The 24,851-nt window shown below is 52.3% G+C and overlaps 11 protein-coding genes across 11 annotated transcripts; 4 read left to right on the forward strand and 7 right to left on the reverse strand.

The window, feature by feature from the left end:
- BD324DRAFT_636677 (riboflavin kinase-domain-containing protein) lies at positions 1-1,181 on the forward strand. Its single transcript, XM_022016922.1, has 4 exons — positions 1-275; positions 363-700; positions 813-915; positions 1,018-1,181. Exons 1-4 carry the CDS (start codon positions 116-118, stop codon positions 1,128-1,130), a joined length of 714 nt encoding a protein of 237 aa, XP_021868394.1. The 5' UTR covers positions 1-115; the 3' UTR covers positions 1,131-1,181.
- Positions 1,182-2,693, reverse strand: BD324DRAFT_636681 (hypothetical protein). The gene is made up of 3 exons (XM_022016923.1): positions 2,376-2,693; positions 2,145-2,257; positions 1,182-2,086 (listed from the first exon to the last, which is right to left on the reverse strand). The coding sequence occupies exons 1-3, from the start codon at positions 2,653-2,655 to the stop codon at positions 1,289-1,291; spliced, it is 1,191 nt and encodes a 396-aa protein (XP_021868395.1). The 5' UTR covers positions 2,656-2,693; the 3' UTR covers positions 1,182-1,288.
- Positions 2,694-2,768: 75 nt separating this feature from the next.
- On the reverse strand, positions 2,769-4,594 carry BD324DRAFT_636685 (eukaryotic porin/Tom40). Its single transcript, XM_022016924.1, has 10 exons — positions 4,502-4,594; positions 4,339-4,391; positions 3,974-4,165; positions 3,594-3,773; positions 3,265-3,552; positions 3,136-3,222; positions 3,064-3,089; positions 2,998-3,014; positions 2,919-2,947; positions 2,769-2,863 (listed from the first exon to the last, which is right to left on the reverse strand). Exons 2-10 carry the CDS (start codon positions 4,366-4,368, stop codon positions 2,837-2,839), a joined length of 876 nt encoding a protein of 291 aa, XP_021868396.1. The 5' UTR covers positions 4,369-4,391; positions 4,502-4,594; the 3' UTR covers positions 2,769-2,836.
- Positions 4,595-4,609: 15 nt separating this feature from the next.
- BD324DRAFT_636690 (hypothetical protein) lies at positions 4,610-5,306 on the reverse strand. The gene is made up of 2 exons (XM_022016925.1): positions 4,912-5,306; positions 4,610-4,843 (listed from the first exon to the last, which is right to left on the reverse strand). The coding sequence occupies exons 1-2, from the start codon at positions 5,273-5,275 to the stop codon at positions 4,749-4,751; spliced, it is 459 nt and encodes a 152-aa protein (XP_021868397.1). The 5' UTR covers positions 5,276-5,306; the 3' UTR covers positions 4,610-4,748.
- Positions 5,307-5,556: 250 nt separating this feature from the next.
- BD324DRAFT_583712 (hypothetical protein) lies at positions 5,557-7,258 on the forward strand (the record flags this gene model as incomplete). Its single annotated transcript, XM_022013634.1, has 2 exons — positions 5,557-6,682; positions 6,747-7,258. The coding sequence occupies 2 exons, from the start codon at positions 5,557-5,559 to the stop codon at positions 7,256-7,258; spliced, it is 1,638 nt and encodes a 545-aa protein (XP_021868398.1).
- A 159-nt stretch (positions 7,259-7,417) lies between these two features.
- Positions 7,418-10,415, reverse strand: BD324DRAFT_636693 (hypothetical protein). Its single transcript, XM_022016926.1, has 2 exons — positions 10,017-10,415; positions 7,418-9,966 (listed from the first exon to the last, which is right to left on the reverse strand). Exons 1-2 carry the CDS (start codon positions 10,284-10,286, stop codon positions 7,567-7,569), a joined length of 2,670 nt encoding a protein of 889 aa, XP_021868399.1. The 5' UTR covers positions 10,287-10,415; the 3' UTR covers positions 7,418-7,566.
- Positions 10,416-10,637: 222 nt separating this feature from the next.
- On the forward strand, positions 10,638-11,550 carry BD324DRAFT_653398 (hypothetical protein; the record flags this gene model as incomplete). The annotated part of the gene is made up of 7 exons (XM_022018652.1): positions 10,638-10,682; positions 10,802-10,885; positions 10,963-10,988; positions 11,054-11,100; positions 11,166-11,250; positions 11,319-11,407; positions 11,477-11,550. 7 exons carry the CDS (start codon positions 10,638-10,640, stop codon positions 11,548-11,550), a joined length of 450 nt encoding a protein of 149 aa, XP_021868400.1.
- Positions 11,551-11,757: 207 nt separating this feature from the next.
- On the reverse strand, positions 11,758-12,602 carry BD324DRAFT_636703 (hypothetical protein). Its single transcript, XM_022016927.1, has 2 exons — positions 12,320-12,602; positions 11,758-12,184 (listed from the first exon to the last, which is right to left on the reverse strand). Exons 1-2 carry the CDS (start codon positions 12,524-12,526, stop codon positions 12,053-12,055), a joined length of 339 nt encoding a protein of 112 aa, XP_021868401.1. The 5' UTR covers positions 12,527-12,602; the 3' UTR covers positions 11,758-12,052.
- BD324DRAFT_636704 (hypothetical protein) lies at positions 12,603-16,477 on the reverse strand. The gene is made up of 10 exons (XM_022016928.1): positions 15,537-16,477; positions 14,712-15,477; positions 14,608-14,660; positions 14,456-14,565; positions 14,243-14,410; positions 14,027-14,192; positions 13,291-13,979; positions 13,124-13,238; positions 12,920-13,075; positions 12,603-12,860 (listed from the first exon to the last, which is right to left on the reverse strand). The coding sequence occupies exons 1-10, from the start codon at positions 16,371-16,373 to the stop codon at positions 12,777-12,779; spliced, it is 3,144 nt and encodes a 1,047-aa protein (XP_021868402.1). The 5' UTR covers positions 16,374-16,477; the 3' UTR covers positions 12,603-12,776.
- An 880-nt stretch (positions 16,478-17,357) lies between these two features.
- Positions 17,358-21,467, reverse strand: BD324DRAFT_594485 (clasp N terminal-domain-containing protein). Its single transcript, XM_022013834.1, has 9 exons — positions 21,339-21,467; positions 21,222-21,283; positions 20,637-21,170; positions 20,335-20,580; positions 20,091-20,294; positions 19,925-20,049; positions 18,125-19,874; positions 17,774-18,073; positions 17,358-17,712 (listed from the first exon to the last, which is right to left on the reverse strand). The coding sequence occupies exons 1-9, from the start codon at positions 21,385-21,387 to the stop codon at positions 17,437-17,439; spliced, it is 3,546 nt and encodes a 1,181-aa protein (XP_021868403.1). The 5' UTR covers positions 21,388-21,467; the 3' UTR covers positions 17,358-17,436.
- Positions 21,468-21,753: 286 nt separating this feature from the next.
- On the forward strand, positions 21,754-24,070 carry BD324DRAFT_583945 (putative alpha-galactosidase C; the record flags this gene model as incomplete). The annotated part of the gene is made up of 2 exons (XM_022013647.1): positions 21,754-22,346; positions 22,411-24,070. The coding sequence occupies 2 exons, from the start codon at positions 21,754-21,756 to the stop codon at positions 24,068-24,070; spliced, it is 2,253 nt and encodes a 750-aa protein (XP_021868404.1).
- Between the last annotated feature and the right edge of the window lie 781 nt (positions 24,071-24,851).

Raw genomic sequence — 24,851 nt, forward strand, 5'->3', positions numbered from 1 at the left:
GGTAGCATTTCGAACTCTGCATCCCTCGCTCATTTACATCTACACCGAGCATCACAGTCCTCATACTGAAACCCCGGAGCCGTATCAAGCTCGTGTCTCCAGACCTCCCACCATCATGTCTGGCTCCAACGCAGCCCCCATGGCCCCGATCAGTCGGGAAACCCGACCATCTATCGTAGGTGGTGATGAGCCCGAATCGCCGTATCCTATTCAACTGAGAGGATCAGTGACGAAGGGTTTTGGTAGAGGTGCCAGAGAGCTAGGTATACCGACGGGTAAGTTTCATCAACGAGACCGTTCCATCAGTCATTTCGAATACTCCCTCCGCTGAACTTTGATCTATTCTGCCCCCCCACCTCCAGCCAACCTTCCGGACTCCTCCCTCCCGCCTTTGAACGATCTTCATCTCACAGGTATCTTCTACGGTTTTGCTCGGGTTCATTCAAGTCCATCGACATCTAAATCCGTATCGGGATACATGGCATCTGCTCCGGAGCGTTCCCAAGATGAACCTTCCACAACCTTGTCACCCGAAACCATCTCGTCACTGCCTAGTCGGACGGCGCCCTACCCTCCGGCTGCCGATGCCGAACCTCCAGCTGCTGAGCCCAAAACTCTGAGTGCTGAGGACTCGAGAGTGTGGCCAATGGTCATGAGTGTGGGATGGAATCCGTACTACAAGAACGAGAAGATTACAGCGGTGAGTGAATGCAAAGCAGGCGAACAGGGCGAAGCAGACGATACTGTTCTTCCTGCTCCAGGGACCCGTCTATCGACCCTGTAAGCAATGCTGATACTTCTGGTATCTCTAGGAGGTCCACATTTTACACCCTTTCGCACACAACTTTTACGGACACGACATGTCGGTTTTAGTGACGGGCTATATTCGGCCAGAGCTTGACTATGTATCTAAGGGTGAGTGAGAGAAGGCGACATTGTTCGTCCAGAAGGATCAAACAAAACCTCGCCGCCTCTATACCGCCACTCAGCGCTAAACCATCTCTTCACTTCCTCCAGAGGCCCTCATCGAAGATATCAACACGGATGCTAGAGTCGCTCTCAACTCGCTGGCTAGGCCAGCTTACGCTGCATTAGCTTCAGATCCCTTTCTCGCGCCTTCGAGCAAGTGATCAGGCTGAAGTGTGGGTCAATCACTCAGCGTCAATCGATAGAGTCAAACGTATGCATTCTTTCTGCATTTTGAACCTCACCGCTAGCTGCGGCTCTTGAAGATCCTCTTTTCCACTCCTCGTCTCTTGCAGCGATGCCTGGAGGCATGTCCCCCAACTTACGGCCTCGGACTAGCACTCCTCTTCCTCGGAGGACTCCTACTGGCACTCTCCATGCTGATACTCCTAACGCTCCTCGATCGACTCCTATCGCCTCCCTTCGTTGCACCCCTGACAGGACTCTTGCTCCTGGATCTTGAAAGGCTGCGAGAGTAGGATCTGGCCCGTCTTCCAACTGGACTGCGAGAGACGGGACTTCGACGAGATCCTGCGGCTCCACCTCCTCCTCCCCCGCCCGTAGATCGCCTCGGGGCTGGCGATACCGACCGAGAATATGATCTTGAGCGAGAAGAATATGATCTCGATCGAGATCTTCGACCGTACTCTGGTGATTGACGTCGAGGCGCACGAGATGAAGAAGGTAGAGGCGAACGAGATCGTGACCTGTACCGTGCTGATCCACCTCCCCCACCTCCATTGTATCCTCCCCTGTACCCTCCTCCAGCTCCATGCCCGCCGCCTCGCCCTCTGTACCCGCCACGATCATACCCTCCCCGGTATCCTCCACCACCACCACCGTAACCCCCTCGACCACGTCCACCAGGGACGTACGAATCAGATCCGTATCTTCCTCCACCAGGACCCCCTCGAGGTGATGGAGAGCGTCGTCTGAAGCCTCCTCCTCCTCCTCCTCCGCCTGCGCCGCCATAAGAGCCTCTTCTAGGGGAAGGAGAACGGGAATATGAAGGAGAGCGCCTGCGTCGAATGGGAGGTGAACGTGAGCGGGAAATAGATCGTCGACGATACGTCGGGAGGGGCGAGGGCTGGCGCGGAGCGGGTAGAGGGTGTTCAGAGATCTGAGAAGAAGGATGAGCGTTCCTCTCTCGAGTAGAGAGATACCCAAGCTTTGCTCACCTGGACCTTCAGGAAAGACCCATCGAGTTGTCCCCCATCCATATGCTTGAGGGCCTTTTCAGCTTGTTCAGGTCGATCAAACTCGATCGCTGCTTTGCCTCGATTCAAACCGGCTAGCATTCATGAGCATCAGCATATTGCTCAAGCTCAAGGCGTGCGCAAAGGAATGTCACAACTGGAAGTTGAAATAGCCTAGGTACTGGGCGAGACGGTTACACTTGTCAGACTCACAAACTTTGAAGAGCGGTAGATCCAGTCCTGAAACTCTTCCGTACACTCCAAAAATCTCTTCCAAGTGCCCCTTGTGGACGTTCTTGGTGAGACCGGAGACGACAATGACTCTGAATCCACCGTCACCGTTTGACCCATTGGCACGACGAGAAGGCGAGCGGGAGAGAGGCGTACGTGAGCGAGAGCGAGAGCGGGACATGGACACATCCCTTTCTCGAGTTATCCTCTTTGGAGAGGGTGAGAGTGGTTTGGGAGACCTCGAGCGACCTCTGTCGGACATGGTGAATTGGCTTGTGGTCGAAGACCAGTGAATAAACGAGAAAGCTCAAAAGAACCAACTCCATAACTGACCGCACTTTGGCGGCAAAAATTCAACTGTGGCACTTTTCCCGGTTCTCTAAAATCACTTTGCATTGCTTGGTACCCTATGATCATCATGGCTATGTACGCTGAAACTAGATCTACGAGTTGAAGGTGAAAGAAGCTCCCTAGGAAGTCGAGTGAGCGGAATGTCGATGGCAATTGTCGGTACAAGCTACTCACAACTTTGTGGGCGGCTTGTCCAGCAGTGGCTAAGGAACGTCAGTTGGGTTCCAGGATTCGAGGGCGGACATGAGCTCACGGTCGTTGATTCGGGTACTATTTGAGGTACGTCAGCTCATGCCATCAGGTGCCACTTGTAACTCACGTGTCGAGGGCGAGACCAAAGGCGGCCTAAAGACGACATGAGCCCCCATTGACATGCACCTTCCTAACTCACCTTGACACCAGGGCGGAGGGCCTGAGTGTATCCGAGACAGAGGACACCAGAGTTGTTGATCTTGGTCTTGATGAATGCAGCGTTGTCCTAGAACGGTCTGAGCTGGATATGACGATTAACAGCACTCACAAGGTAAGTCTTGGCGCCGACTTCCAAGGAAACACCGTTCAAGGTCGACTTGGTGTCATAGATGGCCTTGGCACCGGCCTCGACATCCTTGGAGACCTTGTGGTAGTAGCTAGCGCTGAAGGTGGAGAGGTTTCCGAGACCGTGGAGGGTGACGGCGTATTCAGGAGCGGAGAATCCAATGGCTCCGGCGTATCGAGTGATAGCTCCAGAGGTGACATCGTAGGATGCCTCGGCACCAACGAGGAATCCATCACGTCCAACGACAGTGTCAGCAGTGAATGTGGGTCCCTAGATGGGTGTCAGCATGGGCTGAACTGCCAATGGCTCACCTTGAAGAGGTCAACGGTAGCTCGGGTGTGCAAGCTGGGCTGCTTGTAAATGGCAGTGAGGATCGCAGCCTTTTGAGATTTGGCTGGGTTCAAGGTGGTAGCCAAGTCAAGTTTGAGGCCCTTGGCGATGAGGTTCTCGAGCTCGACTTGAGTTCGGAGGAGGTTTGTGGTCGTCCAGGCCTAAAAGTAAAGGGAGTCAGAGCTGAGCATCGCGGTGTGTATCGGAGACGATCGGAATAGGTGCAGCCCGCCGACGCGGCCGAGGCATGGCAGGGACGGGGGGCGTTGAGGGCATTGTTCCCGTACGACTCAAAGCAAGCCAAGAGGCAACCTCCTTCATCATAGATCGAAATACACGCCGTGGACTCTCTGAGACCTACCTGAGTGACAGTCAAACCGTTCTTAAAGTCGACGTATTTTCCCTCAATGTCTCCGTTGATGGTGGCATCTTGGTTCCTCTGTCCCTGAACCTTGAAGGTGACGTTGGAGGGAGTGAGGGTCTTGACCTCGAGGGAGGCACCTTGGATAGGGTAGTCCTTTTGCAAGAGGTCACCGGCAGATTTGCCGAGATCCTGTGTGCGTCAAGGTGGGTCAAGGGGGGTGGTGATATTGGTAGAGATGTAGTCGGAGATGAAGAGGGGAAAGAGATGGATGGATTGGCCAAGTGGGAGCGAACGCAAATAGCAGGTGATCAGCATGATCTTTCATCTGCCCACGTTCTGGCCAATTAAGACCCTGGACATACCTTCCAGGAGGGTGGGACGGGTTGAGACATTATTGAATGAATAGAGAATTGACCTGTGACGTAGGAATTGAAAAGTCAGTCACCCGCGACAAAACGTGTCAGAACGGAGGCAGGGGTTTGAAGGAGTCCTGGCACCGCCCAGCAATTGATCTAGTGAACGTACCTTGAGTGGCAAGATGAACAAGTAGAAAGAGAGATATCGAGGGGGCGTGGTAGAGAAAATGCTTATAAGGGAGAGGGGGGGGGGGAAGGGGGGATCGCGTCGTTGATCCGGCATGGCTCTGGCCTGGGCGGCGACATACATGACATCGGCATTACATCATATCGCCGAATGAGGCACCTGGATGTGGCACTCTGTGGTCACTGGGGAGTTGATCAACAGAATGCCGTAAAATGTATTCCGCAGCAGCCTACAGCCTACAGCCTACAGTACAAGGCATCCACAGGCACAGACAGCAGCAGATCAATGAGACACAGCTGGCATAGCGAAGGGCACGGCTGCTAGCTGTCCAATCATCATCGCCGCTACATGCAGCCCCGAGTCACGCTGTAGCTAGAGACCCCCCACCACACTCCCCCCCCAGTCCCCCTCTCCACCCATCCCACCCAATTGCGCAGTCGGATACCGCCGGTTAGTTTTCTCCTTTTTTGCTCCGAGATTACGGGGGTGGGTCGTCTTGGAAAATAAGACCCTCTCATTGTTCATATCAACGCGTCGACGAGGACCGGAGTAGATCAATGCAGGCGAATGGAGGCAAGGCAGGGCCAAGTGGAGATCGTCACAGTATTCACTTGCCGACAAGTAGTAGCAGTATGGCGGCCTCGGTACTGTTGGGTGAAGATGGAGGATTGAGCACAGAGTCCGAAGCTGAGAGCTCCAACCAGGGTTGGTCAGATCATGGATGGTGAGTTGGTGGTAATTTTTTCGGAGGCACATGCGCTGATCTGCTGCTGCTGCTGCTGCTGCTGCTGCTGCTGCTGCTCAGGCGCACATCCACCTCTGGCTCAACGCACGCAGCTCGTCCTTCTCTCTCTTCCAGTGACGATGTTCCATCCGCAGAACCTTCCCCAGTAACTGCGCAACCTCCTCCTATCCCATCCAACCGAATATCATTCAACACTGCCTCGTCGTCCAACCCTCACAGTCCAAATTCCATGTCGCATCGTCGACAAACCATCACTCGATCCAACTTGCATGCCATGGGCTCAAATCTGGATATGAGTGGATTGACCAATTCCATCGGTCATTCCACCGTGTTGAACATTGGAGAAGTCACGTCTCCCCTTCACGCGTCGAACGGCTTCAATACCCAACCTCCACCTTACCCTGAAGCTACGAGTTCAGCCTACGCCAATGCTGGGTATCCTCGATCGAGACGGAAATCATTGTCCCATATCAATCCGAACGGGATCACTCGTCCCGATCCAGAGACATCACCAGATGAATCTTATCATGTCAATGGCCAGACCGTCACTCTGGGTCCACATAGCAAGGGGAAGAAGAAACGCTCTCGGACAGCTTCCTTCTCTTTACCATTCCATCGCCGTCGGAGATTATCCAATGCGGGCTGGTCCAGATGGTTACGCTTCTACGCCGCACACTATCTCTCCACCCGATGGGGCCAAATTACCACCTTGCTGACTTTCTTCCTCTTTGCTATCTTCCTTTGGCGACGATACTATGAACTGCAGCTCGAAGTATCAGTCTTCTCGCATCGCTGGGTCCGAACCGAGGTCGACAGTGTATCTCCCCTACGAGGATGTTTCAACCCTCCACACTTGTCTCCATCGTACAACATTCAACGACACAACGCACCGAATCAACACATCCTCACGCCCGGCGTATCACTCAAGCGTGGCACTCAATGTTACGACTTTTCAGCAACCATTCAATCATCCCCTGATATCCCTCTCGAACCATTGATCTATCATACCTATTGGCGATCCGATCTCATCCCCTTTGGCGAGAGGCACACAGCGACGCTGTTAGCCTTTCTGGCCACTCAACCACTCACACATTCCAAATTGATCCTATGGACCAATGGCGTGGACGTGGTAGCCAACAACTCGTTCGTCAAGCCGTTCTTGGAGAAATGGGGCAGATACATTGAAGTCCGGGCTGTCGATATGGGTGTCCTTACCAGAGGAACAGAACTGGAAGGTATTCTCAGCGGTAATGATGGAGGGGGTCTTTTCGATCAACGAGCTTGGGTAGACGGCGACGCCGTGAGATTGCTCGTCTTGTGGCATTATGGGGGGATCTGGATGGATATGGATCAAATCTTGACGAGGGATCTACATCCCTTGACAGATCAGGAGTTTGTAACGCAATGGGATTGCTACGGTGAGTGGTCGCTCCCAATTGTCTTTTTGTCGCCAAAACTGACCCTCGGGCTCCCCCCTTCCAGACAAGCCCTATTTCGCTCTCAATGGCGCCTTGATGCATTTCCGCCAACACTCTCCTTACCTATGCGAAGCATTCCACATTATGGCTTCCTCACCGCTGCCCAAACCCAACACGTTCACCTGGGGATCCCATCTCTACTCTAAACTCCATCGAAGACTGTTGGCCAATCATCAGAAACCATTTGCGGTCCTCCCTTGGTGTTTTGCAGATCCTAGAAACTGTAGAGCCGATATACGGTTCCCGGATCCCTTTGGTCCAGATCCAGAATATTGGGGTGGAAGACGATGGGATGGAAGAGGAGAAGTGGGTCGAAGTGGGAGAGAAATGTTTGAGGAAAAAGTCGGATACGTCTTTACGATTCATCTTCACAACCAGTGGAAAAAGGACTTTACCAAGAACGGTTGGGTTAGCAAACTGTTAGAAGGGTATCAGCGGACAGTGGATTCGATCGAGCGGCATGGGAGGACGATTATTCGTGTGGGCACAGAGGGGGACGTAGGAGAAGTGGAATGAGCCAGCGCCAGCGGCAAGTGTGCGGCCTGCGGACAGGTGCCGAATTTTCTTGATCACTTAGTAGTATACAGCAGTATAATGATAACTTAATGACGATTCATCTTGCCAGACTACAGAAGGATATAATTCGACTGAATGAACACCTTGCATAGTGTACGCCTCGAGCTCAATGACAGGATACATAAAAGGGGATCATACAACGATTTTATTGTCTACTGCACAACTATTCCACGCGTGTCCATCTCTAGCATTCTATCTCTGCACGTCTTCAGATGTCCAGATCATTGGTTCCCCAAAATGAGATCCGCTCAAGATTCCGCCCTCGCAAGTACTGGCGGCAGATCATCACGCGCTTGACTTTCCACAATGTCGACTGCCACCGCTGCATCCGCTGACTTGGCCATCCTCGCCAAGATCCTCTCAACAGGTGGTTTGTGCCTCTTACCAGCTTTCAATCCTGATCCAGGCCCTGATCCTGGTCCTGAGCCTGTTCCTGATCCTGGTCCATCCGCACTGGCACCGCTCTCCACGCCCTCCTCAGTGCTGCTCCCCGCGGTTTTCCTTTTCCGACCTCCTCCAAATGGTTTCGGTATCCATCCCGTTGCCATCCTGTCCGCTTTCGCTTGATCTCTTCTGGCCTTCGCACCGGCTTTACTGACTTTTCGATTTGTCATGTAGAAATCACGTTCCCGTTCCAAGATGCCAACATGAGAATCTGGATCTGTAAAATCGCCCACGTCACTCAAGGCGAGAGATTTCGCTCGATGAAACGATCCAGATCCTGCCTCGGATGGAGCCGAACTCATCTCACGAAGTGGAGTCGCCGACAGACCTGGCGTTATGGGCAGAGCGAAGCTGGATCCAGACACTGACATGGGAGCGGAGTGCTTGCTGGTGTCAGAAGCCGCAACGCTGCTGGCTCGACTATACTCGGCATGATTGGACTTGTAGGACCGACTGACCGTTTGCTCCGTTTCAGAGGCGGAATTGTTATCCGGACCGGCAGAGACTCTGGTCGAAATGGATGGCAACCTTTCCATACCTTGGGAAGCGGCTGACAGCTCGGATGTCCCAGCAACGCCGGCAAGAGGTTTACCGGCAGAAGACATGGATGCAGGTGTAGTAATCCGGTTCGCTGAATCGTCTTGTGCTCGACTGAAGCCATCTGGACCAATGGTGAAAGCGAACGGTTGCGAATCTTCTCCAAGACCGTGGAGATTGAGTCCGGGGGAAGGCTCGATAGACCTGCGCTGGCGGGACGGGGCTCCCTCGTCGTCTGTCGACACTTCTGACTTTCCACCGTCCGACGAATTGTCGTCTTGTTCCTGTAGAAGTGTGTCTATTCGCGAAGTGTCCTTGAGATCGACGGGTCTATGGAGCGGTGGAGTGGGGGGCGGCGATCGACGTGACTGTGAGGCAGCATTGGCGTCGGCACGGTCGACTTTGGGGTCAGTTGAATGCAACATGGCCGATGCAAATTGCATCGACGTGTTCTTCTCGTTCTCTTCCTTCCATCGACGCGACATGAGGATGGGCTCCAATCTCATTCCAGCCGCTGCAGCTTGACTCCTGGCATCTCGTAATTCTTCTGCAAACGTTTTGGCTGCCTGACGTGTATTGAGCCTAGCCTGTAGGATATCTCGCCAGTGCGTCGCCACGTCGACAGTGACTGCACAGAGGATCTCTTGTTCTGGGATGCCTCGCCTGAGATCGCTGGCGTAATTCTTGAACCCATCTCCTAGTCCACCCACCCTTGGAGGATTGACTTGAGGGAATGGAATACCAGCGTCTTTGAGTGAATTCGACCATGAAATGACAAACTTCTTGAGATCTCTAAATCTTTCATTGGTCGTTTGGTCGTTCAATCCGAATTCCAAGGACAGCTCTCGTAAAATGTTGATCTGCTGAGGAATGACCTCGCGCAGAACGCCAGATGTAGCGACAAAGCACAGAGCGACAGCGCATTGGGCGGCGGCAGTATGGTCCCATAGACTAACGCATTGCTGGGCTTGGTAAAGATTGTAACCAACTTCGAGAACTTTCTCCCAGTCTATCTCGACATCATCGAAATACGCCCAATCCGATACTCTCCATTCTCGAATGGCAGAAGTTTTGCTCTCGCCACTGAGCGGTTTCGAAAGCAGATGAGGTAGCCGATCTTGATGGGATGAGAACGAGGCGAGCGTTTTGAACCGTCTGATAGCTTGAAGGAACAGGCAAAGCATATCGTCTGTCCGTGATAAGGGGCATCTGATAAGTTGACAGGAGGACCTCAGCGTTCGATCGAGATAGTAATAATCGTCCAATCTTCCTGCACTAACGTTGGGCAATCGATGAGTCGCTTTATACAGTTCCCATAAAGGCGGAACAACTGGTACAGATCCATGAGGCGTCTTGGCGATCCCTTGCTCCCATTGCGTCTCCCTTTCCAATCTCGTATTGATCCATGCTAATGTTCTAAGCTGAGCGGCCAGCTTGATAGCCACAACCACTTGGAACGGAAAGACTCGACTGTGAGGGTTGGTCGTGGCGTGAAAGTATCTCGGATCACCTCTTGACGAAGCTGAGACGTTACGTTTCCTCTGTTCAGCTCGGCGGATCTGTTCAAAGATGGTCGTTGCATGTCTTTTCAGGTCGGGATCAGGTTGTTCAAGAATACACGTTCGAGCGTCTACCAAGTACGTGTCGAGAAGACCTGCGAGCGTGTACTATGGAAACGTCAGCTCAGAGAAGACATACCCTCAATGAACGAGCTCACCTTGAAACGCCTCTCATTCAGACTGCTGTTGGCATTCCACTCTCCTTTCCAAGTTGTCAACATATCATGATCTTCGAAAACCGTGGCTCCAGCATTTGACTCGCCCACGAGGTTTCGCGCGCCGGATCGAGCCTGATCCACCAGACCGCAGGAGGAACAGACAAGTTCCCGTGTGTCATAATCTTCTTCCAAGGGAACGACGGAACGATTCTCCCGGTAACACCTCTGGCAGCATGGCCCAGAAGGCATGGAGGAAGAGGAAGAGGCCATGACTGAGGATCCTTTACCCAGACTGTCCCTCTTTCAAGTCTGAGCAGGCTGAACTCAGAAGCGCGAGCTGAGCTCAAGCGCGAGAGTATGATGGCGGCTTGAACAATGCTATCTACCAAGGCAACTGATAACATGAAGGCTTCCTACAAAAAAGCAAAAGATCCCCCTGTCCCGGTGGCTATTGCAAGCGTGGGAGAGTTTGCCACCCACTGCACAACGCCGGGCAGTCCCGGTTGAAATGTGGCAGTCATTGAACCCTTTTCGGAATAGTGACACTCCCGGGTTGGAATTGCCCGAAACATCTCACTCAACCTTTCGAGTCCATCCGTCGTTGTCGCCGCCGAGATCACAATGCTCCCCATCCGTGCTGTTCCCGTCACTCGTACTTTGGCCAGGGTAAGTAACGTCAGCACGAGCTCTCTGGCAACCACCCGAGTGCTGTTTAAAGTTGCACGTCGAAATAATCTGTGTTCATGAACTCTTCCATCTGATTCTTGTTGTGCTTTCTCCTCCAGGCCTTCTCCAGCTCGCCAGCGTCGAAGGATCTCTCCAAGCTTACTTTGATCGGAAGACTCGGAGCGGACCCCGTTGCTAGAACAGTGAGTTGGGCCAAAAGTCCCGGCAGGTCTCAGACAACACATGGGATTGTGAGCTGATCCCATATTCAACGTAATAGTCGACCAGTGGCAAGGAGTACTACTTGTGAGAATCTGATCCTAGCTTCAAGAAGAATGCAAGCTACGAGGAGAGCTCATACATCCCTTCAGGTACACTGTCGCTACCCAAACCCCTCCCACCAAGGGAGAGGATGGCCGTGAGTCCGTTTGAGCTTTTAACTCTTGGACCTAAAATGCTGAATGGCCATTTGGGAATAATCAGAATGGGTTGAAGGCCACACTTCGTGGCATAACGTCTTTTCCTTCAACGAGGGTCAACACGCTCTCCTGAAACGGGTCGGAAAGGGGTGAGAAAGAGTCGCACGATCTGAAGCCTCGCATGCTAGCTGCTGGCTGATTCATTTCCCCCCCGCAGATCAACCGTTTACGTTGAGGCTGAACTCGAGATGAGAAAAGTCAATTCAGATGAAAGTCAACTCCACGACAGGGTCTTGTTGAAACAGAGTGAGCAGTCCCCGTATTTCACTTTGAATTGTGGAAACTTTCTGCTGATGCCTTGCCTCCCTTGCTCAGTCGCTATGCGAATGATCAACCGAATCCCATCTGCCGAGTCTGGAGAAGCTGTCGAGGAGGCTGCTGATGCGTAGATGGACTGCCTGGTCAAGGGATGCAATAGTCACAGACGCATGGAGCTCAGGAGGCGATCTGTGTATAGCGTGAAACCGATCGGAGGGTGTTATAGACCTTTGAGCCGGTGTCGTTGTTCATTGGCAATAGAACTTGTCGATATAGATTTTTCTTCTGGGTCTCATGCAACAAAAGCTCGACTCTTCCAGAACGGTTCATCAATATGCCTGGTTATTGTCTGACATGACTGCAATAGCGACAACGTGCCCTGTTACAACAATACATGGGACAGGCGACGCTTGTCATTTTTTGAGAGCCGGCGCCCCTGATCTATATTACAACTATTGTCTGTGAAGGCTCTAAACGTCAACTGTCTCTATGCTCGCCACTGGTGGCTTTACAAGACGGCGCAGGATCTCCCTGCCGGAACATATCAGTACTTGTCAACCATAGGGTCTGGTCGGGCAAAAGGTCCCCAAGTGTTCCCCATCTAGTCTCGAAAGATAACCGCTAGAATCCGACTCACCGCCTCCTCTCCGCTTCTTTCTTCAACACACTTATCATTTCTTCCACTTGAGACGTGTTATACTCTCCTCCGGGTAAACTCTGCGCCGCAGTCTTCATTCGTCCAAGTGCGAGAGCCAATTCTTTAGCCTGAAAATGAGGGAAGGAAGACCCCACAAGTCAGTGGACAATGAACCCAAGCACACAGTGTCATGTACAGCGACCAGAGACCGACGCTGGATCTGACGCTAAATGACACGCGTGGTCGTTGAGGCCCTGACTCACCTCGCTGGTCACTGCTTCTGCCGCTTGAATACCAGTCGGCGGGTTCGCTGAAGTGATTTGTGAAGAAATGATCGATAACAGATTATCGACCATTGGGAGGACAGATTGGAAAGCATTCGGACCGGTCAGATTCGAGCCTGAGACAGATACAGGAGCCGGAGGAGCGACAGGCGCCGCAGGCAGCTTTGGGCTCTGCGACGAGGACATGGTCGCAGTGCGTGAGACTGAACAAGGTACGAATGTCACATTCAAGCTGGAATAATGGTGATCAATAATTGCGCGACTGCCTTTCGGACGGTGTTTTTCCAAAGCATCTATCATGGAACCGAATGCGTTTTCATTACATCAACCAGGTCATCACCGTATTACCTGCTATGGCGCCGTGCAAGTTTACAAATGCAAATAACGGTCGGTCGCCCTCTTACTACCAATGTCAAGCATGTAGTGTATCCTGCCCCTATCCTCTCGAGCTTCTGATGGCCTGGAGCCATTGATTCCTCAATTCAACTGAATCAACAACGTACTGGACGTTCTCGCCGCTCTGCATTCAAGACTGTCAGTGTTTGACACTCTGACACGAAACTTCTGATATCCACTCACGGAAGCTACAATGAAGCCTCTCGAGCCCTTCTCATTGACGTCTGCAAATGTTACAGGAGGCTCTTGACCTGAAGGCGATGCCGGATCGTCATTGCCAGCGCGGTCGAAGACGACTTCGAACTTGATCTTTGGTCCTGAGACGCTCATCTGCTCATCCTTTATCTCTATCAGTCTGGGAAGGTCCGTCAAGACGAGGAGACGGGCCTTGGACGCCTTGAGGAAGAACGATGGGATGAGGCTTGTAGACGCACTGGCGACTGGTCGAGCGCTGACGATAGACGAGAAGACCACCTTCTCCCTCGGCAGAAGAAGCGAGGCCCTGAAAGAACGATGTGAGCTTGACGTGCTCGCTAAGAAAGGCGTTAGCTCACCAAGGAGGCTCCCTCTGTTCGAGCGTGTTGCCCTGTCCAGCGATCGAATACGACCGAGTTGCTCCACCATAGTCCTGAGGCGTCACGATCGACACTGCTGCCGGCCTATCTGACCCGGTGATCGTCCCCGGAGATCCTGATCCCGTGTTCGATGAGCCAATGCCCATCGTCTCAAGAAGACCCGATAACGCAGTCCGATTCGCACTCGAGCTCGAGCTCGTGCGGGCACTCCTGCTTCCCGTCGACAGACCTCTGTGCTTTCTTCGCCAGGGTGCATCCGCCCAGGAGAATCGAGGAGGCTCAAAGCTACCTGCACTCAATCTCGATGATCGATTGACAGTCGAAGGATCGTCGACCGACTGAACTGCTTTGGCGGCTGCTCGATGGTCGAATCGGGTGGATGATCGGTTCTTCGATGCGGTTGACAGCTGCCTGCCTAGCATGGCTGAATTTCCAGCTTGTGGAATCGTATCGTCATTCTCGTCTTCGTCAAATTCGCCATCTGATCCCTCATCAAACACAGCCCAAATGTCAGATTCTGTGGGGTTGGAGCTCGGAATGACCGGTCGGGTGATACCAGTGTGCATGGTGACCACGGGAATGTTCCAGATATTTGAAAAGTCAAGATCGGCGAAAAACGGGTGAGCTTTGATGTCGCCTGGAGTGGGTCGAGCGTTTGGGTCGAGGTTCTGTGAGAGGGTCAGCGGCGAGCTTGCATCTTCGTGAATTTGCTCACCAAAATGAGATAAAGAAGGCTCTTCGCTTCCTCATCAATGTCTTCAGGCATCTCCATTTCCCGCTTGAGAATCTTCTGAAATGTCAAGTAATCCGTGGCGCCTCGAAAAGGTGGTCTGCCGACCAAAAGCTGATAGAGGATACAGCCAAAAGCCCAGATATCTGACCTATTTGCAGAGTGAGACGTATACTCTCAACAGTGTCCCTGCAGACTCACGCAGCGACAGCCGGATCATTTCTAAGGACTTCAGGACTGACAAAATCTGCTGAGCCTACAAAAGACCTCTTCTTGCTTTCGTTGTCCTCGGCCTCATCATTATCAGTGACGATCTTTGCGCTGCCAAAATCGGTGATTTTGGTCCGCATCTCAGCGTCCAGAAGAATACTTTGGGGAGCTGTCAGCCTAGCTGTGGAGATAGATGGGACCCACTTTTCGGGTTTCAGATCCCGATGAATGACACCTCGGTCGTGCATGAATTCAATCGTGTCGATCAACAGCGCTGCATAGTATCTTGCAGACTCGAGATCCAGAGAACCATACTGGAATCCAGTCAGTCAAGCCATCATTACCTCAGTTCTCACCTTTCGGATGTATCCTAACATTTCACCGTTCTTCGCGAGATCAAGGACAAAATCTGATTGACCCGTAAGCTGACGATCTGATTATCAGCGTGCAGACCACTCACACAGACTCATCATGTCGTTGAACGTCGAGTGGAGACGGATGATACCAGGGTGAGCGTGGCCTCCACGACCTGACTTGGTTGATCTTTCGCTCAGCGCCAGACTCTGACGGCGTCGTCTTGTCTTGTTCCCAAAGCTAGCTGCATCGGGCGTTTGTAGCGTCGTCGACGGTCCAGGCGTATCGTCGTTCCCTGTGCCAGCAGGCCTGACAGTCTCATTGGTGTATCTTCGCAAAGACACATCCCCCTCCTCCCTCACTGGAGACGGGGCTGTCGATCTTAGGTCTTCCACTGGAGAATCAAGGATATTCTCCTCTGATCTCTCAGGAACCATTTCAGGTGGTTCAGCAGAACGACTCGGCCGTCTTCCAGCAAATGCAGAGCTCTTGATGGTGGGCGAGATGGATGAATTGGAACCGATAGACCCTACGCTGGCGGGCTCCGTCGAAATGGATAATTTGGGTTGACCAGGAGTTGTAGGCGTAGTCTCTCGTTTGGGTCCGGCCATTGAATTGTTCGACTTGCGCTTGACGAACCCAGTGTTGCTTGATCCAGACATGCCACGCCGGTGTCCGCGGGAGGAACCAGCGTGAGGCAAGCTGGAAGGTTGTGCCAATCGTATGAGAGCATCGCGCTCAATCATGGCGTATTTAACCTTTTTCTCCGCGATCAAGTGGGCCTGGTTGATGATCTTGATGGCGTATTCTCTAGGTGCACCGCGTGGTGTCCCGGGAGAGTGTGTGGTGGATGCGGGCGTGGCAGCGTAAACCTGGCAGAGGTGTTCAGCTTTCAGCTCCGCCCCGTAAGTGGATGGCAAGCCATACTCACCGTGCTGTAACTGCCCCTGCCCAGCTCCTCGCCCAAAACGAAATCTCGTAACGAAGGCTTCCTGTAGCCCCCTCCTCCTGATGTGGAAGACGAAGCTGCAGAAGCTTGACTTTGTCTCCTTTCCCTGTCCCGCGAGATATCTCGATCTGCGCTCAGCGTCCTCGCCTTGCCTCTTGGTCCATCCTCCTTGAAACCGACTGGTGAAGAAGGTATCGATCGCATACCAGCTCTCCCGCGAGGATACTGGGGCATAGGTGAGGAAGGTCCAGATTCTGTATTATCAAGTGAAACCGTCACTCGGATAGGACCTGGCGATGGAGATGGTGAGCCTCGTTCGGTCTCTACGGTCCTCCATCGGCTGGTCTTGGGTGTACTGGGTGACATTCCGGGAGTAGGTGCCGTATTTGGTCTGTCACGATGAAAGGGTCCCGCTAGAGGCGATGTAGCGATCATTGGAGCCTCTGGTTGTTGCTGTTGTCTTGATCTTGGACCGTTTCGGTAGATGCCTCTCCCTGCTCCTAGTCTAGGAGACGTATACTTGCCTGTTGTAGGTGATGAAGAATGTTCTGGGTCTGCACTGCCCGGCCTGGAGATTCCTTGAATGTTGGTTCCCGGAGTCGCTGCTGTTCGCGTCTCGATAGGTGGAGGACGGATAGGTGCAGCGACAAGTGACGAGCTACTGGACGCTGTTGAACGTGAAGAAGAACTGGATGCATTCCGCGAGATAGATTGACCGGATGGTAAGCGAGGGAAAGCAGGAAAAGGAGACGCAGGGGGTGAGGTCGAGGTCGCAGAAGGAGTAGGAACGGGAGAAGGGTGAAGCGTTGCAGCAGCCATGATGAAAAGGAGGGGACCCCTTATACTTGCTGTTATGCACTGATGGGTATACCTTGCTTTGTGATCTCAAGTCATTGGCTGTGAGGTGTGTTTGTTGTTGTTGATGATGATGATGATGATGATGATGAATGAAATGATAAAGCGACAATGCCTATTGGATTGGTGGATGATGACGATTGAAATTGTTTTGGTTTGATCGACGTGCTGCTGATTGTGCCGTACCAGTGGTTGTAAGTTGTCAACAAAGGGGGGGTAGGCTAGACCCAAGACACTCCTGTGTATGCGCTAACACAGCTGATGATGATCGAGCGACGAGCTCAGATTCGTAGTTGACCCCCTTGAACGTGTGCAGTCTTGATTCTAGGATGCCTGAGGGGAGGGGGGAAGAGGAAAGAATGTGTCTCGATTGAAAGTTACGAATTGAGTCAGATGATGTCCCATTCAAGAGGGGTAGTGATAATGTCTGTTGTCCATATCAGGTCCATACTGAGAACTTCAAAGAGATGTGGGGGTATCGTACACCATGATTGGAATCCCATCCGCAGGGCTCTCGCGACGACAAACAAATATAATGAACACGGTAAAACGAGATGAACGGAATGTGTGGATTTTCAACGGGAAACCCTCTCTCAAAGGCCTGGACTTGCCTCCTGTGACGCCCTCCTATGTTTCTTCCAATCTTTTATTATTGTACTGGCTGCCTGCAACCATGTAACTGGCTATCACGATCTCGAGACTCATCTACCAGCCATAGGCACATGCATACGATCCTATCGACCACGACGAGACATGAGAGATCTACTATGCAGCAGCAGCGACAACAGGCAGCGACAACATCATCAGACGTCATTTTCGAACTCCCCTTTGGCCATGTGGCAGTATCCTGGTTCAGGCACCATTTCAGGACTGTTATCATGTGAGGATAGACGTATTCATGATTCGTGGTTCGGTGAGAGAACAGCACACGACTCATCAACCCTCAAGCAGCGATTATGGCGAGATGCATACACACGTAGCACTAGTATAGATACATTTTATTATCGTTCCTCCCAAAGAAAGTCCTTCAACTCCTCACTCCTTTTCCTAGCAATTCAACCAGCTTGCCATCCAGAGCCTCTTTGCCATCTTCAACGGGACCCTGTGCCGATTCGTGATCAGACGAATGATCCATACCAAGAACACCATTCTTGTCCATCAGATAAAAGACGAGATCCTTTTGAACATCATCAAGTTCAGGGAATAAAGCGACTGTGGCTTGAGCGTCGACGAGCACAGCTTGGATAGCCAAGATGATCGTGTTGGCAGCTTGGCGAGTAGTGATCGTTTTCGAGGCGAGACCCTAAATGTCAAGCCTAGCGGTCAGACACGGTGATGCGCCCGCCTCTTTGATCCTCACTCACCTGCATAACAACAGGTGCCAACTTGGCACCTTCGATCCGCGCCGCTTCCCGAGGCAAGTACTTGAAACACATCCCAAAGGCTGTCAAGCCGAAAAGCTCCCCAGAACTTCTCGCATGTGAGGCAGTCTTTACATCGTGCACTGCAGACCCATTCCCCTTACCGTTCGACCTCGAGCGCTCCTCTGGCGAAGGATGTTGAGCGATGAATCGATCGTATGAACCCCTGAGAATGGACAAAAAGTAGATGGGGTCACTGATCTCCACCAAGAGAGAAATCAACGAATTTGTCGATTCGAGGACCTGAAGGTAATATCAGGTACTTTCCATCTCGCCGCAACGATGCCAACTCACCGTGTTGTTTCTGTGCCCGCGCAAGCGGAACAAGGCGTCCAAAAGAGACATCTCTCTCGATTCAAATAGGGTCCACTGATTCTGGACCAGCTCCCAGAGCAACACCAAGGCCTGTTCGAGAATTTTCAGATCGACAGAAGGGTCCAGTATTGCCAGCAAACCATCGGCGATCGTGTCAAACAATGCCCCTCCATCCCATACCCATAGAGCCTCTTGACGATCATCTTCGTCTGGAGTCTTTTGAACAGGGTGGTCTTTCGCAAAGAGGCACAATTTCTGGAGATCCAACATGGTCACGGCGTCCGGTCCACTTGTCAACGCATCGGCTGAACGGTGAACAACCATATTGGAAGGAGTGCCCATTTCCCGTAATGGCGACGCCTGATCCATCAAAACTTTCTGCCTCAACCACCAAGACTGCTCATGTTTCCTCTCTCGTAGCTTGCTCAACATTTGCGGTGTAACACTTTCAGGTCGAGGGGAGTCTTCCCATACTGCTGGTCCAGATCTCGGCTGACCATTCAAGAACACCGTGGCGGGCGTTCGGAATTGGGTGTAATGACCGTTCGTGTGAGTGTCGGGAGGTCTGGCTGGCGTCACGGGGAGTTTCGAGGCCGGCGTTAGATCGCTGTCGTCGAGATCCAACAACTTTTGCGCAGCTTGTACAGCTTGATCGGCCTGCGCTTGAAGCTCTGGGTCGATGCCAGGAGTGTCAGGCGGCAAGCCATCGATGCCCGGAGTCTTCATGTGACTCGGACTGGATCCAATGGCGTTCGAACCGTTCTGAATATCGCCAAAGGCTGGCAACGGCGCTCGTGCCAATACTGGCGTTTTCAGTGTATGAGTGCCCGTGGCCGATGTAGCGCTGCTTGAGCCCGGTGATCTCATGCCGGACTCGACAGTGCTCCGAGTCCGTAGTGGGGAATGAGGGTATGCAGGTGATATCGGGCTCGATGGGAGGTGACTGAGTGACGGCGATCGAGGATGGATGGAGTGCCTCGGTGGAGATTTTGGCGAGCCAATAGCTCGAGGTAGACGACTGCCCGAAGGCGATCCGCCGTTCACACTGGCCGCCGCAGCAGGCATGGCCCTCGGCGGAGAAGTTATTGTTCGATCGACAGGTGGCCGTGAGACTGGGGAAGGTGATCCCGACGAGAGTTGTTGATCCGAAACCGAGCGCGAGAAGCCTACGCCGGCAGGTGAAGAGACTGTCCGGGGCGTTTCCTGTCTGCTCGCAGTCGCCTCTGCCGCCTTCTCTTTCCTCTTTTCTGCAAGTAATTGAGCGATGACTGATGGGCGCTTCGCGGGACCTTTGACACTCGCAACAACACGACTTTTGACGCCTTCAGACGATTTTGGATCCGCCTTTTCCAATTGTTTGCGAGCCATAGGATCCAGCTTGCTCATGATTTCCGCGCCTTTGGCTGGCCAGAGGACCTCGAAGCTCCAGAATGCAGATCGTGCAATTTCTCTGGCTTGGGGAGTTGTATCTGCCAAAGCTCTCTTCACGTCATCCTCGAGTTGACCTAAGGAGCCAGGCGTGGTGTCGATCAGGACTTTCGATCGGCTCGCATGCGTATCGAGGAATGTTTTGAGATGTGCAATGCAGTATTGTCTCGTTTGGACATTCTTCTCGCCAAGCCCAGCCGTGATGTGGGATATGAAGATGTGTGGTCGACATGTCGTATAGGTTATGATGGATGTCAGTGCACGCTGTGACTTTTCGGCGATAATTTTCTTGGTAAAGCCGCTTTGATTGATCCTGTCAGCCGAGCTCTGTACCATATGCTGATTACTCACGCCATCTTGCCGAGAACAGCCAAGAGACTCTCAACGAAGGGGTCGAAAGCCGATCCAAGATACTCCGCGAGCTCCTGTATGACCGCACAAGACTGTTGAGCGACAGTTGTACGCAGACTCAGCAGCTGGTGGAGCGGTCAACTTATTGCCATTTGATCCGACTCACTGTCCGAGAGACACCATCAATCATCGAGGTCTTCAAGCCCAGGAGGAAAGCTTCTGGGTAGTTCTGATACGCATGACCCCTAAGCATGCCTCTGATCCGGATAATGGCTTTTTCTCTAGGTCCCCAATTATGTTCCGTTTCCTTGCCTTGAAAATGGACTGCCATCTTGCTCCATTCCTGGTCCATATCCTTGGCACTGGCAATCTGTCACAGGATCAGCGACTCTCAGACGTGATGGACTCACATGAACAACCGCCACTTCATCCCCAAGAGGTGTGGGAGCTCTTGATCGCCCTCCACCCCCAGCGCTCGAGGCATCGTCGCCTGCGAGATCTGGTGCTGAGGAAGCAGCCACTCCAGGTGTGGCAAAGATTCGGGCCAAGATCCCATCGGCTATCGTCTTTCTCGTGCCTTTGGCAGACAGTAGCTTTTTGACTTCTGATTTCGCGGCTGGCGGTGTGGATGCTGGGGCTAGAATGCCTACGAGTGTCTGCCGACGACGTTCAGCGAGAGCTACGGCAGATCCGGGGGAATCGCTCCACTGACCTCTCTCGCTTGATCCCTCACATGACTATCCGAATCTTCCAAGAGATCGACCAACGTCCCAAGCCAGGGTTTCAAAGGCAATCCACTATCCTTATCTTCTCTCAACTCCAAGATCACCTTCATCCCTTCCACTTTGCCTCGCCAGGCTTTCCCTTTGACAGCCATGATATCCTTGACGTGACGCTCCCAGAATCCCACTAGGGTCTCCTTCTCCTTCCCTTTGAGCGGAATAGGCGCAGTGGATGCAGTACCAGCAGGTTCAGCCTGATAGCATTTCTTGCCGAGGAGTCCTACACATACACCAGCGGGTGCGTGAACCCTTTCCTTAGGGTCATTGAGTCTCTCCAAAGAGGGAGGGAGGAATTGATTGAGAGCGACTCGTAGATTGACCTGGCTTGACGAGGTGTCTGTTGAAATGTGGGGAATGTACGACGGCAGGAACGAGGTCAAGATTACGGCCAAGAGTTGATTTGACGACGTCCGAATAAGGGGTGCAATGGCTAGAGTCAGTGCATCAAAGGTGCTCTCGGGGAGCTAACAACGCTGTCAGCGCGCTGTAATCCAATCATTATGTCTGAAGCTCACAATGTCCGTCTGCCCGAGTCTATCTGTAAATTCCTGTATCAGATCCACCTTCTTCTCAGTATCTGTTGTCACCAGTCGAGTCAATTCAGGCATTGCACTATTGTGGCCAACACTCACCTGCTGTTCTGAGCTTGCTGAGAAAAGTCTCGACATCGAGCTCGTCCATTGTATCCTACGCCTCCTAGAACAGTATACTACGCTGCTCGACACTGTGAAGGTGTATAGAACGAGAACGCACAGCGTCTGTATGTCTCATTCAACAACAAATCTCTCTCGCGGTCGCGTGGCGAAAATGAAAATGCTCGCGCGTTGAATGATTTACGGCATTTGTGGCATTTTGAAAATAGTGGAGGTCGCCCACAACGAGCGGGTCAAAGGTTTAAGATACCCCCCCGCCCACCCCGCTCTTTCGTAGATCTGATCTTCGCATCCCTCAATCGCTGCTGTAGGCTGCTCTCGCCGAGGGACAAGTATGAGTGAGGGGATATAGAACCATGATCATAAGCTGACGTATGTCTTTATAGGAGACAAAATGGCGCCACGACACCTCGGCATCCAGATCACTGAGGATCTCCATTTCGCCTTGTGCGGGGAATCGGTAGATTACCGATTTCATGTCGACAAGACTTCCAAACGATTGATCTTGGATCATTTTGGAGCACCAGGTCAAGGTGCAGGGACGTTTCCTAATAGATTCGAATTTGCAGATATAGGGCGTGGGGATTGTCGTCTGCCCTCCATCCACATCCGACACGCTGAAGGTCACACTGTTAGCGATTTTCAGTACTTTCACCATCGGATCGTCAAAGGCAAACCAAGTTCGTCGAGTCATCCGGTGGTTTTTGGATCAAGAGAAGAAGTGGAAGTATTGATTGTCTACCTTCACGATCCTTACTCGAAGATCAATGCCGATTTGACATACAGTATCTTTCCCAAATACAATGCGATTATTCGCAGCGTCACCCTCTCCAACAAGTCTTCACAAGCCGTCATCATTGAGCGGGCGGCTAGTCTCTGTCTGGACTTTGTTCCGATCAATGAGGATTGGGACATGACCCAACTTCATGGAGATTGGGGCCGGGAATGTCACAGGCTTCGTCGTCCTATTCATTTTGGAACGCAAGGGTGAGTAGGATCACAATCGCCCTTGAAAACAGCAGCCGAACTCATCGTCCTTTTCTCCCTCCAGCTTTCAAAGTGTCTCGGGTTATTCATCCGCTCGACATAACCCTTTCCTTGGCCTGTGTCCAAGGTCAACAACCGAACACACGGGCGAAGCGTATGGATTCAGCTTGATTTACTCGGGATCATTCAGTGTCGAGGTGGAAAAGTTCACTCCGGGAACTACCAGAGTTCTGATGGGTCTCAATCCATTGCATCTCTCGTGGGAACTCGGACCAGGCACAAGCTTCTCCACACCTGAATGCTGTGTGGTGTACGAACCAAAGCAAGGTTTCGGAGGCATGTCGAGATCCTTGCACAACCTCTATCGAAAACACTTGATCCGATCATCCTACGCTTTGAAGCCACGACCTGTCCTGGCCAATAACTGGGAAGCCACCGGGTTCGACTTTGATCAAGAGAGACTCTATGGAATCGCAAGATCTGCAGCTGAACTCGGCGTCAGTCTGTACGTGATGGATGACGGATGGTTCGGAGATAAACACCCCAGAGAGAATGATCATGCAGGTTTGGGTGATTGGCAGCCTAATCCCAAACGATTCCCGAACGGCTTGGACGCCTTTATATCCCGTGTCAACGATATTCGACCTTTGAACCGAAAGGCGAATCTCAAATTTGGACTCTGGGTCGAACCTGAAATGGTGAACCGCGAATCAGAGCTGTACGAAGCGCACCCTGACTGGGTCCTACACGCTGGATCTCACCCGCGGACAGAGACGAGGAACCAGCTTGTCCTAAATCTCGCTCTACCCGAAGTGCAGGACTACATCATTGAAGTTATCTGTGATCTGTTGCGCAAGTACAACATCACTTACGTCAAATGGGACAAGAATCGGGATCTGCATGAGATGCCCTCACCGGCCACGGCTCACAAGTACATGTTGGGACTGTATCGCTGCTTCAACGATATCATCAATCGGTTCCCTACGGTTTTATTTGAAGGATGTTCAAGCGGAGGCGGCCGCTTTGACCCTGGCATCCTGTACTATTTCCCCCAAAGTTGGATGTCAGACGATACCGACGCAGTGGAGAGAATCAGTATTCAATTTGGCGCCACGTTGGCGTACCCTGCCTCCGCTATGGGTTGTCATATTGCCGCTTGTCCAAGTCAGATGACGGGCAGATCCACACCTATCGAGTTCAGAGCTCATGTCGCCATGATGGGTGGAGGCTTCGGCTTGGAACTGGATCCGGACGCTTTGACTAGAGAAGAGAGGGAAAAGCTTCCAGCTCTAATCGATCTGGCGGAACGTGTCAACCCATATGTCATTCAAGGCGATCAATATCGATTAGCATTACCCGAGGAGAGTAATTGGCCCGCCGTACAGTATATCAAAACGGACGACGATAGCTCCGTCGTGCTCGCTTTCCAGCTATATTATCATACAAATACATTGTTGGCACCGGCGCTTATGCTCCAAGGGTTGGACCCTCGCACCGAGTATCAGGTAGACATCGAGGGTGGAGAGAGTCTGGTGGCGTCTGGCGAGACACTGATGCACGCTGGACTGAAGCTGAACTGGTTTGGGGATTACAATAGCAAGGTGATTTGGGTATGGCCCGTGGAAAGGACGGGAGGTACTTCCCTGGACAAAGCAGAGGACAGTGTAGAGGGGCAAGTAGAGGTTGCAGCGAAAGTAGAGGGGAAGGAAAAGAAGGCTTGGTAGTGTCTCTTCATGTGACACTGGCAAAGACATCAAACCGTGATGGCAGACTTCGCAACGCAACTCTTGAGTGGTAAAGCGGAAAGACAGTCTGTCCTTCGATGATGCAAATGCGCTTCGTTGCCGCAATCGATTGATCACCTTCGCCAAGTATAATATGTGCCCTGACTAGTCGGTGATACAGTTGGCGGAGGCATATAAGCTGGATGAGGCCCCGTTGATACTTTGGGATACTTGGCAGAAAACTGGGTGTTGACAATATTATCCCAAGTCGGAGCGTTGCGGTAAAACTCCCAAGCACTGGGCGAGCATTATCAGATCATCTCCGAAGGGTCGGTAAAGCACTCACGGTGGCGCCTGTCCGAAGCGGACGGACTTGAGCGGAGGCGGTGCTGGCAATGGACTTATCTCGATTCGTTCTCGCTTCACGAAGGGCCCAGTCAGCTCTATATTCGAAGTGGGGATGACTGTCGAGATCATTGTAGGCAGACACTCACTCGGTTCGCCTGCGGTCCTGAATAGCCTTGGTGAGAAGAAAACCTCTGACCCATAGCGAATTATCCTTTTCCTCCACCGTGAGACGCTGGGAACTTCTTTCGAGCTGCACTGGATTTCGGAATGCGCGACGAATTGCGTTGCGCCCGGAAATGAGCTGCTGAAAGCTTCAGTTCAAGTTAGAATTCAAGCTCGAGTAGATCAAGGTATGCGAGAGTCCTCAGTGGCGTTGCATCGATCACTGAGCATGCAATCAAAATACTGCAAGCCCATCCCTCGCTCCAAAACT

This window comes from Kockovaella imperatae (assembly GCF_002102565.1).
Source record: "Kockovaella imperatae strain NRRL Y-17943 chromosome Unknown BD324scaffold_15, whole genome shotgun sequence".
Lineage (NCBI taxonomy): Eukaryota > Fungi > Basidiomycota > Tremellomycetes > Tremellales > Cuniculitremaceae > Kockovaella > Kockovaella imperatae.

Bases quoted from the DNA above. Each gene is read 5' to 3' on its own strand.
- BD324DRAFT_636677 (XM_022016922.1), top strand. From the start codon at position 116: ATGTCTGGCTCCAACGCAGCCCCCATGGCCCCGATCAGTCGGGAAACC. The intron at 276-362 runs GTAAGTTTCATC...CCCCACCTCCAG, and splicing joins AGAGCTAGGTATACCGACGG to CCAACCTTCCGGACTCCTCC. The intron at 701-812 runs GTGAGTGAATGC...TGGTATCTCTAG, and splicing joins AGAACGAGAAGATTACAGCG to GAGGTCCACATTTTACACCC.
- BD324DRAFT_636681 (XM_022016923.1), bottom strand. From the start codon at position 2,655: ATGTCCGACAGAGGTCGCTCGAGGTCTCCCAAACCACTCTCACCCTCT. The intron at 2,258-2,375 runs GTGAGTCTGACA...CATGAATGCTAG, and splicing joins TCTACCGCTCTTCAAAGTTT to CCGGTTTGAATCGAGGCAAA. The intron at 2,087-2,144 runs GTGAGCAAAGCT...CCTTCTTCTCAG, and splicing joins GGTCTTTCCTGAAGGTCCAG to ATCTCTGAACACCCTCTACC.
- BD324DRAFT_636685 (XM_022016924.1), bottom strand. From the start codon at position 4,368: ATGTCTCAACCCGTCCCACCCTCCTGGAAG. The intron at 3,774-3,973 runs GTAGGTCTCAGA...CTTTACTTTTAG, and splicing joins ACGGTTTGACTGTCACTCAG to GCCTGGACGACCACAAACCT. The intron at 2,864-2,918 runs GTGAGTAGCTTG...TCGACTTCCTAG, and splicing joins GACAAGCCGCCCACAAAGTT to GGAGCTTCTTTCACCTTCAA.
- BD324DRAFT_636690 (XM_022016925.1), bottom strand. From the start codon at position 5,275: ATGTGCCTCCGAAAAAATTACCACCAACTCACCATCCATGATCTGACC. The intron at 4,844-4,911 runs GTGTGGTGGGGG...ATGATTGGACAG, and splicing joins AGAGGGGGACTGGGGGGGGA to CTAGCAGCCGTGCCCTTCGC.
- BD324DRAFT_636693 (XM_022016926.1), bottom strand. From the start codon at position 10,286: ATGGCCTCTTCCTCTTCCTCCATGCCTTCTGGGCCATGCTGCCAGAGG. The intron at 9,967-10,016 runs GTGAGCTCGTTC...ACGTTTCCATAG, and splicing joins TGAATGAGAGGCGTTTCAAG to TACACGCTCGCAGGTCTTCT.
- BD324DRAFT_636703 (XM_022016927.1), bottom strand. From the start codon at position 12,526: ATGTCCTCGTCGCAGAGCCCAAAGCTGCCTGCGGCGCCTGTCGCTCCT. The intron at 12,185-12,319 runs GTGAGTCAGGGC...CCTCATTTTCAG, and splicing joins CAGAAGCAGTGACCAGCGAG to GCTAAAGAATTGGCTCTCGC.
- BD324DRAFT_636704 (XM_022016928.1), bottom strand. From the start codon at position 16,373: ATGGCTGCTGCAACGCTTCACCCTTCTCCCGTTCCTACTCCTTCTGCG. The intron at 14,193-14,242 runs GTGAGTCTGCAG...CTCTGCAAATAG, and splicing joins AATGATCCGGCTGTCGCTGC to GTCAGATATCTGGGCTTTTG. The intron at 12,861-12,919 runs GTGAGTGGATAT...TCTTGAATGCAG, and splicing joins GAGGCTTCATTGTAGCTTCC to AGCGGCGAGAACGTCCAGTA.
- BD324DRAFT_594485 (XM_022013834.1), bottom strand. From the start codon at position 21,387: ATGGACGAGCTCGATGTCGAGACTTTTCTCAGCAAGCTCAGAACAGCA. The intron at 20,581-20,636 runs GTCAGTGGAGCG...CGTCGTCGGCAG, and splicing joins TGAGGGATCAAGCGAGAGAG to ACACTCGTAGGCATTCTAGC. The intron at 18,074-18,124 runs GTGAGTTGGCAT...TATTACCTTCAG, and splicing joins GCGGGCACAGAAACAACACG to GTCCTCGAATCGACAAATTC.